A 12125-nucleotide genomic window follows, 5' to 3' on the forward strand; every position below is an offset into this window, starting at 1 on the left:
TAAATTATATGTTGTTTAGTTTTACTTGTCTTATAACTTTATATGACCAGGGTCATAGTATATGAACTATTCTGCGATTTGTCTGTTTTCGATCTAACTTGGTGTAGTAGCTATAGCTTTTCATCCTTCACTGCTATGTGGTATTCCATGGTTAAGAATATACCACGGTGTATTTATCCATTCTACTACTGATGTGTATTTGAGTGTTTTCCAGTTTTTTCAATTATTTTCAGTATTGTACATTCTTGTGTATGTCTCCTGGGAATGTATATGAGTTTCTCTAAAGTAAACAGTGAGAAATGGAGTTTCAGGTGATAAACACTTTTTGCTCCAGTGAAATGTATATTATTTTCTTCTTGAAATCTATTGATATGGTTAATTGCACTAATTTATTTTTCTGATACTTGATCAATTTTGCATCCCTAGGATGAAATCAAACTCTATCATGATATATTCTCTTTTTACTACAGTGCTGGATTTACTTTGTTCATTTTTTTCTTAAGACTTTCATTTCTATGACCTGTAATTTTTCTTGCTTTCCTTCTCTGATTTTGGTAAAAGAGTTGTGTTAACCTTATAACATACATTAGGCAATATTTCTTATGTTTCTATTCTCAAGAATCAGTACTATTTGAATTGTGCATTCCTTGAACTTTGATAGAACTTACCTATAAACAGGCTCTGTGGGCCAAGTACTTTCTCTGTGGAGGGATTTTAAACCAATTCAATTCCTTTAATGATTGCATGAATAATTGAGGATTTTATGAGTCAGCTTTTGAGAATTCTGTTGTCTTCTAATATTTTATCTATTTTATCTAAGTTGTCAAAATGTTGGATATAAACTTCTTATCTTCTTTATATCTGTTTTAAGCTTCATGGCACTATACCTATGTCCCTTTTCATTTGTAATGTTTATTTGTGCCTTTTCTTTTTTCTTTTGTGCCAGAGATCTGTCAATTTTATTAATCTTTCCAAAGAACCAATTTTGGACTTTGTTCAATCCTCTCTCTCACACACACAGATTTCTTTTCCTCTTCCTGTTTCTATCTTTAATTCCTTCAAATTTCTTTGGTTTGTTTTTTTTTTTTTTTCTGTCCTTTTCATGTTGGAACTTTGCCTCTTTAATATTGAACCTTTTCTCATCTAAATGCAAGTAGTTTAAGCTATGTAATTTTGCTTCCAAGTATTGCTTTAGCTAAATCCTTTGTGTTTTGATATATGTTTGTTATTATTAGTTTTAGATGTTTTCTAATTTCCATTATGACTTACTCTTTGACTCATTCATTCATGGACAATGATGTTATTTTAAAAACATATCAGTCATTATTGTAAGCTACTAGGGACTCTACTCACTACTCTGATAGTTAATAAGTGAAGGAAAGATTCAGCCATTCAACTATCTTTCCTTTATGAATTTTATTTCAAGTAGGCCAAATACTTGAGAAAGTTTTTTTTTCTGAGAATTCTAGCCAGTAAATATAGATTCCTAATAAAATAATGGATTTTTGCAATGATCATCAAAGGCTATTAAAACGTTTCTATGAAAACTTGTAGGGATCTTTATAATGGAGAAATCAGGCTACTTACCATTGAACACACAGATTATTGCGTAGTATCACTGAAAATGTGGCTGTCAGTCAAGTGCCACATGATGTGATACAATAGTTCAGCCCCACCTCTGAAGTAGTCCTGTCAAAAAAAAAATTTTAACAAGAATCTAATTAAGCATCTATATGAAACTATCAGTTTCCTGAAAATACAAAGTATAAAGGAACAATTTCATGTTAGATGATACACAGGAAGTAACCAGCCAAATCCAGAACACAGCAGGATCATCAATAGGATGAATGACCTAGCTTCTCCTATAAAAGAATGAGGCAAAAGGGTAAATTGATACAGAAATGACCTAAGAGACAAAACAACAACAATTTTTTTTTAACATTTTAGTTCTATAAGTTCAATTATTTTCATCAGAAAGCCCATTTAGGGGATGTAGTCCACTATCCTACCAGAAACAGAAATCCAACTTACTTTTTAAAGAGATAAGCAGTTTGCTTTCCTTTGTGCTTGGCTACCTTAGTCTTTTAAAAAGGAAATAGTGTGCACACACACCATTATAAATTTGTTTAAATTTGTTTAATTTTTAAAATGTTTTTCCTAAAAATTATATGTAAATCTAACTTATAAATCTATTTTATATTAAGGAAAGAATTAAGGATTAAGAGAGAGAATTAAGGGATTTGTTTTTTTTTATTTTCAGCTGAATTTTTTAATAAAGTAGGTAACACTTTTATAAAATAAAAGATCTTTCCCTTAGTTAAGTTTTAATTTATATGTAGTGAGTTTTCTCAAGAGACAACACAGACATACCATTACCAAACAAAAGCAAAAAACCTGTGAGTCTGCCACCAAAGAGTGGCTCTGTCTGCCAAGAGCATAAACCATTGGAACTTATCATAACATCATTTGACCTATGTCTTTACCTCTTTCATAAGGACATCATGAGGATTAAAGTTGTAACATCTGTAAAGTCTATCAAGCAATTCTTTCTACGTTGTTTCTATTCTTATGCTTTACTCTAATGTTCTGGATCAAGATTTGTACTGATTTCTCTGAATATTTTTTCACATTACGTGTAGAATTCTTTTTCAAAGAATTGAGGGAAGTTAAGGGTCCTCATAATTACATATTGCCTATCACTATCTATTATTATTAATTGTTTGCTTGCCCCTAACTAGGGAGACCATTTGTATTTGGTGTTTTTTTTTTTAAACGGTTTTTTTTTTTTATTTTTATTTTTTTTATTTTATGATAGTCACAGAGAGATAGAGAGAGGCAGAGACACAGGCAGAGGGAGAAGCAGGCTCCATGCACCGGGAGCCTGACGTGGGATTCGATCCCGGGTCTCCAGGATCGCGCCCTGGGCCAAAGGCAGGCGCCAAACCGCTGCGCCACCCAGGGATCCCTGTATTTGGTGTTTTGCCTTCTGAGAAGAAAATTTATGGAATTTCAGAAAGCCAAATAAATAGAAAGTTCCATCCTCCTGAAATTTAGTACTTTGCAAATAGACATCTCTGATGTTTTAATTTGAAACAAAAAGTAAGAGTTTTAAAGACATCTCTTTAGAGGTCAGGCCCAAAGACTAGTCAGCACTAAACTCCCTTTACATGGATAGTTTCTTCAGCCTTTACATCATTAGAAGAAAAAGAATCCAACTTCATCTCAAATGTTTAGTGTTACTCTTTTAGGGTAAAAAAAGGGAAGCCTTACTAACTTATTGCTATTACTTAATTTTTTATTACACATGAATGTATTTAATCGTGTTATTTCCTAAGTGAAACATTTATTCTTTTATTGTGCTAAAATATACATATTGTAGAATTTACCATTTAACTATTTTTAAATGTATAGTTCAGAGACATTAACTACGTTCACATTATTTTGCAACCATCACCACCATCCATCTCCAGCACTTTTTCACCTTCCCAAACTAAAACTTCATACCCATTCAACACTGACTTCCCACTTCCTCCTCCCCTCAGGCCCTGGCAACCACTATTCTACTTTCTACCTCTGTGAATTTGAAAATGTTTATTTCTAAGGATAAAGTTTGAAATCAGATTTGTGTTAAGAAAGCAGGGGTCAGAGTACAAGCAGAGCTGCCTTCTGTGGTAGGAAAGAATCGTTTGATGCTTTAAGGTCATTATTTACAGATAAAGAAATAGTGGGCTGTCCCTGGTGCGATCTACTCACGATGTTCCATGACATTTATTACAGGCAGAGAATTTTTTGTGGGCCTTTCCAAAAGGACAAATCAACGAGGTGCTGAAATCTTGGCTGATACTTTTAAGGTAGGTAAAGGATAATTTATGCCTGGCATACAGTAATAAATATTCATAGACACATTGAATCAATATGTCATGAATAATTATGTTTAGATGTCACCAGCTTTGCAAAATAATTCCTAATATTTGTACATTTGCTAGAAATTTTAAGAGGTTTCAAATTCAAATTTCTCAATAAATAGGCTGCACTGGGCTACCATATCCACAAAAGACAAAGTTATAGTGAACATCTTCTATTTTCTCCCAGTGTATAAATACAGCCACCTGGCAGGTTTCATGGCACAATGAATGACTTTTTAAAAAAATCTGGAGACCCAACTGACTTGAACATGAAACGTAGATTTTTCACACTAGAATCAAGAATCACTTGTACTCAGTACCTACTGTGTGCTGGAAACTGGGCTTGATATTGTGTGTACATCCTCTCAAAGTCCCTTTACTCTATTGATTATTAATAGATTGACTCACCAGACTGCTTAGGAAGGGATATATAGTAAAGAAACTCTTTTGCCTTGAGGATGTGAAGCTCTAGTTTGCACAGGAAATTCAGACATCCTTCCAGAGTAGCCCACTCCATGGATCAACCAGCAAAGCTAGCTATTGACACAATCACACATCTGGAAGGAGGCTCTGCATTTTCTTCTTAAAAGTAGTCTTTACTGGAGTGCCTGGGTGGCTCAGTTGCTTAAGTGTCCAACTCTTGATTTCACCTCAGGTCCTGAGATGGGGCTCTGTGTCTGCTCCATGCTGGGCGTGGAGCCTGCTTAAGATTCTCTCTCTCCCTCTATCTCTGCCCCTCCCTAGCCCCATGCATGTGCACTCTTTCTCTCTTTCTTTAAAACAAAACAAAACAAAACAAAACAAAAAAAGGTGGTCTTTATTTAACTGGCAATACCAAAAACTACAGGTCCCAGTTTATCTTCCAGATATTCAGGGCCCCTGGCAACCTCCCTAGAAATAGCCCTGTTTCAGGCCAATTTAAATCAGTTTTAGAATTATTCTGCAATGACACACTGCTTATTTCTATCATACATGTAGGACTATGCGGTCTCCACAGTCCCGGTGGCTGATGCTTTGCATTTGAAGAGTTTCTGCAGCATGGCTGGGCCTAACCTAATCGCAATTGGATCCAGTGAATCTGCCCAGAAGGCTCTGAAGGTAAATACAAAACTGTGCTCCTTTGAAATGCAGCACACAATGCCTGCCACATGGTTTTCCTAATTTTGTCTAGTGGATGGTCAGCAAGCAAGACTAGCAGGAAGACAACAGGCTGGTACTTGAACTTTCTTTGATAAACACCTTCATGACCTCACATTCATTGGGAATCAGAACACCTAAATGTAGGAAGAACTCTTCACTGGTGAACTATTCTTACTCATACACCAGGTATCCTTGAAAGGCCATGATTCAGAATAAGAAATATTGAACACATCACAGTTATTTCCTCTGGGGAAAAGAGGGGATGCCACTGGTAGTGCTTTTCTTAAGTAAGACAGTTGGTACACCAAGGGTTGTTGTATTATTCTTATCCTTTTGTGTGTCTGAAATAGTTCATAATAATCTTTTAGAAAGGCATGATTCAAAAGTACATAAAAACCTTAACTTCTTTGCATTTGGAATACTTAGGACAGGAATTTGTCTCATTTCACAGATGAGAACTGGAAAGCCCAGAAAAATTATGATTTTCCCAAATCACAGAGCTGGGTCAATAGTGGAAGTCATTGATAATGAAGAAAACCTTCCACTGCTATAGTACTTTATAGTCCAAAGACATTTTCCTTGTCCATAATAGCCCTGAAAGATGATCGGAATGCTCCATCAGGGCAAAGACCATGACTGTTTTGCTCACCATTTTTTTCCTTTTTGCTTGGTACATGCTGGGGCCCTTAATAAATATCAGATGAATGATGAATAAATGAGAAAGATGGTATTATTTCCATTTTGCAGATGAGAACTAGGTCAAATGACTCATCCCAGGCCACAAGGCTAACACTAAATGGGGGGCTGGATTACTACCTTTTTCTCACAACTTACTAAAGGACCAAAGACAGAAGCTCCTCTCAGCCAAAGAGAGGAAATCTATATGCCCCAAGGCGCACAATGAATTTTTTTGCCCTTTTAAGTCTTTACTTGTCTACCTTAGTTCTAGACTTGGTCCAGTTTGTCTCAGAAGAAATCATTGCCTACCAATTGCTGAGTTTTAACCCCTTTATTTCCTGCAGCTTCTTCAGCAAGCGATCCTGGCCTTTCCATCTTTTTACTCATACTGTATCTTTGATTGTATTTCTAGGTCTTTTAACGATTGTTGAACCTGTCTCAAAATTTGAATTTGGTGGCTTTTTCTGTGTTTCCTTTAGAGAATATCTTTTGTTCTGCTTCATCTGGAAGTCTGTGTTAACTTTCCACAAATATGAAAGGTGGTGTCTTGAAAGAAAACGTTTGTTGGATGGTATCACTCAAAGGATCTAGGAGGATTATTTTTCTTCTCAGGGACTAACTGTGGTGTCTCTGTGGCAGCTGGGTTGGTTGGCACATGTCTGAAATGGAGTATAAGGGAAGGAGAGGGCTGAAGCTGGCCTCTGCTGTGCTTTTGTGTTAATTAGCAGATGGGACATCCTCTGGGTAGACAAATTACAAAAAGTAGCCCCATCTGCGATTCTGGGTAGACTAGACCCCTAACTCAAATAGCTTGGTCCCTAACTCAGAAATGTCCCTAACTTAAAAAGTCTGGAGAAATTAATGCATAACAAACTAAGAGAGAATACAGTATGGTTAACTAGCAAAACATTATATGAAGTAGCCCTGACTGCTCTTCCTAGGATAGGATAGAGCTCCTTGAGGACTAGATATTCAGTGAGAACCTCATGGACAAAAATGGGCTAGATGTGGATCTTAAAGGATTCCCGGTAGGGACACAGTACAGACACAGACTGAGCCAGATACATACATGAGATTTGAACAAGCTAGTCCAACCAATAAAGAGTTTTCCTGGGGGCTTCTGGAGATATGGCTGTATGGAGCAGGTGAAGTCTGAAGAGGTAGCGACTTAAAAGTGAGGAAGAAGATGAATTTATCTCCATGAAGCAGGAGTCTGAACTTCTGAACAGTAGGGTCTGTACTGCTTTAGAGATGTTGGACCACTATTCTTTTGGAAAGAAAGAAGAAAAGAATGAAGGGGGAAGACCCTGCAATCAGAAGAGAGAACGACTGATAACCTGGAAAAAGAAACCCAAACCAAGTCCCATTGTATGCCTTGGACTTGCCACCATTTCTCCATTCATCTTTCTCATCTCTTCATCAAGTCAGGTCCCCTAGGATCACATCTTTTAAGGGCATTCTGTGTGGACTTTATAGTCCTCCTTCCTGTAGAGTTTATTTGAGTTAGTGTTAATAATGATGTTCACTCTATACTTGAAACATTCTGTGTCAGAAGCTATAAATAATCCTCACTGACTGCAAAGGTATTCACTCTTTAGAGATCATATTTTCCATCAGCAAATGTGCTTCCTAAACCATGGGCCTGTAGAGTTGGCAAATGCCCACCTGCCATGTTTCTAGCATCAAAAAGGTTTTCTTTTTTTTTTTTTTAAGATTTTATTTATTTATTCAGAGAGAGAGAGAGAGAGAGAGACAGGCAGAGATACAGGCAGAGGGAGAAGCAGGCTCCATGCAGAGAGCCTGACCTGGGACTCCATCCAGGGTCTCCAGGATCACGCCCTGTGCTGCAGGCGGCGCTAAACCACTGCGCCACCGGGGCTGCCCTAAAAAGGTTTTCTTACTTTGTAGTGAAAGCTGAGGAACAAACTGAATGGAAGAATAATGAGATCTCCAAACAGGCATATTCTCAGGTCAGAACTAGGTGGGTTAGTGAAATTCACATTTAATGAGCTGAACTGTTTATGTATTTGAGAACAGCTTTGGCTGTTATATTAGAAAAGTCAATAAAACTGATAGTGTGGTAAGTCCTACTACTAATTTGGATATAATACTGATATAGGTAGGCAGGAAGACAAATGGATAGAGACACATAGATCATTTGCACATAGTGAACACATATAGGTTTTAATTTTTCCATTTTATAAATGAAAATACTGAAATCTGATGAAATAAAATGTTTTGAATACAATCTTCTAGAATCAGATTTCCTTAATTTTCCTCTCCCCAGTTGCCTACTCCACTCCATACTCATTCTTTTACAGTTAGAAAGCTTTTCCCAATTATTTTGCCATAGATTTGTTTCAGCTGAGCTTCCTCTTTCTCTGCCCCTCTCTCCAACTACTCACCACCTCTTCCCATTTTTTGCTGTGGTGTCCAGGATCTGACTTGTCAGGAAAGATGTGAGTTTGGTCTCAGATGTCTGTTGTTCCCTTGCAAATCTTTTGATGTCTCTGTGGAGAAACCCATGGCCACTTGGGCATCTCTTGGAAGGGCATTTAAGAGTGGAGGTGAATTGTGCCTTCCTGTGCCACACACTGAGAGCTTGAATATTTCTCACATCTGTCACTGCTTGCTGAATACTTGCCTCCTTCAGAGCCAGAAAACTACTTCTTACATATTCATGCAAAGCTGAGAGCCTAAGGGTTTCTGGAAGCCTTATTGCATTTGAAACACTTTGTAATGGGTTGCAATCGATTCTTGGTTAATGAAGTAGGATCTTATGGAGATAGTCATCATACCTGTCTAGGTTGTAGTAGATTTAATAGTGTGTGCGTTGTATATTTAAATGAAGTCATCAATCTAGGAAGACTTTAGCGACTCTGCTGAAAAGCCCAGAACATATTTAATACAGAGCACATTTAATACAGAGTATATTTAATGAAGGGAAGGAAGGAAGGAGGACATATTATTCCTGCAGTTTACTGTTGATACATTCAAAGTACTAGAAGCTAGGTTGATTTGAACAAATACGTAAAGACATTTAACATTAAGTCTTATCCTAGAAATACTACTATCTAAGCAAAATCCATCTTCAGACCAACCTGTCCATTCTATGGTTTTTCCCTCCACACTTCCCATCATTCTGCACATGCCTCTGGGCAACTATACCTTCATCCTGCCCTTCTAGCTATAAACAAAAATAGTGTAAGATTAATTAATTAATTCTTACATGAGCAATAGGCCTACTAGTACTCTGGCAGAAGGAATGTTTGCCTTCTCAAAGATGATAAGAGCTCCAGTTGCTGCATAGCTGGAGCTGCTGGTCATAAACATAATTTGAGCAAAAGAAGTCAATCACCAAGAAATATATATTCTATTATTTCATTCATTTAGACAGGAGACAAAACTATGCTGTCAGCAGTCAGAATAGTGGTACTTTAAGGAGTGAGGAAGTCATGATCCCCGGGGCTGCTTTGTATGTTTAATTTTTAAAGTTCACAAAAATATGTATATAATGTATTATTGGAAGTGGGCTGAGATTAATTTACATAAATAATTTTCCAATAGTGGGGTCTCTAAGACCCCTGCTTTACCTTGTATATGATTCCTATCTTTCCTGCAGACTAACCTGTTTTTTATTTTATTAATTAAAAAAATAGACAAACTTTGTACCCCTTGAGCAACATCTCCTCATTTCCCTACCCCCTCAGCCCTTATACACCTGAAATATATATAAGTTTTAATTGTCAGTTATACCTCCGTAAAGTTGGGGAGGCAAAGACACAGCAAAGAGTAGATTTGCACCACATCCCATACATTTTTTCCTCGATCCATTCCAAAATCGACTTCCTTTCCAGGAACCTGGATTAATTACATGCACTCTGTCACAGGACGACAGACTGTAATTCCTACCTTCTGGAGGGACTCACTGTATTGATTTTTAACTCAATCTCCTTGGTAGCATTCAGTCCTCTAGTCAATTAGGGGGGAAAAAAGAAAGGAAGGAAGGAAGACAAAGGGAGGGAGGCAGAGAAGGAGGGAAGAGGTGGGGGAGTGACATTTAGCCAAAACTTTCCCCAAACTAATCAGATGAGGCAGCTCTGAGCTAGAGGGGCTGCGTTGCTGACAAGCCAGGGGACTATGCCATCTGTGAACCAGGCAGCAAGAAGAGTGCTCGCACCTTCATAACCCTTCGCAGAAACCAGTTCTTTTCTCCTTTTGCCATCTGCAATTTTGTTTATTGGCCTCTTTTTAGATTAATAATTCTATTCTTTTGTATCACAATGAATTATTATTTTAAAATGCTTTTGACAGGAGTACTAAAAGGATGTGGTAAGAAAAGAATTATGAGATCACCACTCCTTTTTTTGTCTTTGTCATGTAAATGGAGCTGAAATCTAGTACGTGGATTCCAGTAGAGTTGTAATTTTAAATTATGATGCTCATAATGTATCTTGATGGAAATATCTTTTGGTTTCTTATCTACTTCCTGAAATAACTAACTGCATTTGTAAGATTCCTTGAATGAGGACATGGGCTGCTTTGCAGCTAATTTAAATTGCATAGCACGAGGCATGTTTTTTTCTTTTGAATGACTAACTATATAATAGAGGTCACTCAGACAGTATTTCCTCTCATTTTGACTCAGCTTCAGCATTGATTTTATGTCCAAAAATGTCCATGTTATTTTATAGATGGTCATATAAAGGAAGAAGATGGAAAAACCCTTAATATGTTTGGATTTTGTATGTTTTTTAATTGCCTGGAATTTCCTTTGATGACAACTGGAACAACAAATAGCAAAAACCAAAAGATAGAATGAGAGCTAACTAGTATCAACAGGGTGATTGAAATGGAAAAATAAAGACTCTGCATTTCTAGTTGTTGTTGTCAAAGTGAATTACAGTGTATAGCCACAAGATTTCCCACTTTGGGTCCCTACCAAATATGAAATGCATGCTGACAATCCCACTGTAGGTTTAATTTAGTCTTATTATTTGGTTGTCTGTTCCAGTTGTATTTACCAGAGCCACAAAACAATGATTTTTTTTTTTAATATCTACCATGCCTGAATTAAGAAATTAACAGAAAACCAAATAGTCTCTGAGTTTGTAACAACTGTTTATGCTTCTTTTCCTGGCAGCAGTTGCTTATCTGACGATATTCCCAGAGCTGGATGCCAACAAGGCTAGGGTGGCCAAAATAAAATACTTTGGCATGATAGAGCCATAAATAATCTGAAGCTGTGAGACCAAAACAGCCATGCTGAATTTCAGTCCTAGTTCCAAGGCAGGAAGAAGGTAAAATTGGCCAAGTAGGAGAAAGGGAATAATAATAGGGTTTTTATTCTCTTGAGCTTTCAAGAAAATTTCAGAGAAAAAAGAGGAAGAAATTACATTTAAAGTACTATTTATTCTGTCCATTAAATGATGGGATGTTGAAAAATATTCAGCAGACTTTATGGGATGTTATAGGGGGAATTCAAGCATATGTTGGGTAACCAAACAAATGGTCTTTGAATGAGCCTTTGAATCCAAGACTCTTACTTACCCAGGGAAAGGCCTAAGTGACCTTAAATCAGTGGTTTTTAATGAGAGGCGGCATAAAACTACCTGAGGAACTTTCTGAAAACACACTACCAGGAACCTAACTCAGAAAATCCTAATGTTCTGGGTCTGGGATCACTTCTGCATTTTTGAGAAGCTCCACAGGTAATTCTGCCTCCCAGGTTTTCTGCAACTTCCAAAAGCACCTATTTAGAATCCTGAATAATACACACCCGAAGAAGCCAACCACTATACATTATGGGTACAAAACTATGTATTCCAAGTAGCAATAAAAATAGAGAAAATGTCATGATTAAAGCCATCAAAAGCTAGAAACCCCTTACCTTTTTGCTGCCTAGAGTTCAACATTATATAACTTAAAAAATAATAGCTAACTGGGTAATAACTTGGATGCCATCATTTAATCCATTTGATGGATGCTAAAATTCCTTATGAAAATATTCCAAGTGACCAAAAAATTGCTGTTATCATTTTCTAAGGACAGGATATTTGCATTTGACTCATGTTCTTACACCCTCTCCCCCAAAACACGCGTGTGCGTGCACACACACACACACACACGCACAGAAAAGTCTGACAGGACTGCAGGTGTGAAGATTAGTGCCAAAGAGACAAAAAGGTTAAACTTCACACCATTACTGATATTAGAGAAGAACTTAGCTTTAAATATAATCATATGTTGATTCTAGTAAAGAAGCATAGTTGTCTAAAGAGCCAAAATGGCAATGAGGGCTAAGCAGATAACTTAGAATCCTAGTTCATGGGTTGTCATTCTGGGTCTACCACCAGCTTTCCCTGTACTCAGTCTCATCCTGAACAAACAAAGATAGATCAG

The 12125-nt window shown here is 37.0% G+C and overlaps 1 protein-coding gene across 3 annotated transcripts in view; it reads left to right on the top strand.

The window, feature by feature from the left end:
* DDAH1 (dimethylarginine dimethylaminohydrolase 1) overlaps positions 1–12125 on the top strand; it is a 134456-nt gene that overhangs the window by 98102 nt on the left and 24229 nt on the right. For all 3 annotated transcript variants that reach the window (XM_041747718.1, XM_041747720.1, XM_041747719.1), the window contains exons 3-4: positions 3778–3851; positions 4884–5003. In XM_041747718.1, the coding sequence (XP_041603652.1) occupies positions 3778–3851; positions 4884–5003 (194 nt within the window). The remainder of the gene's footprint in view (positions 1–3777; positions 3852–4883; positions 5004–12125) is intronic.

This window comes from Vulpes lagopus, chromosome 3 (genome assembly GCF_018345385.1).
Source record: "Vulpes lagopus strain Blue_001 chromosome 3, ASM1834538v1, whole genome shotgun sequence".
Taxonomy (NCBI): Eukaryota; Metazoa; Chordata; class Mammalia; order Carnivora; family Canidae; genus Vulpes; species Vulpes lagopus.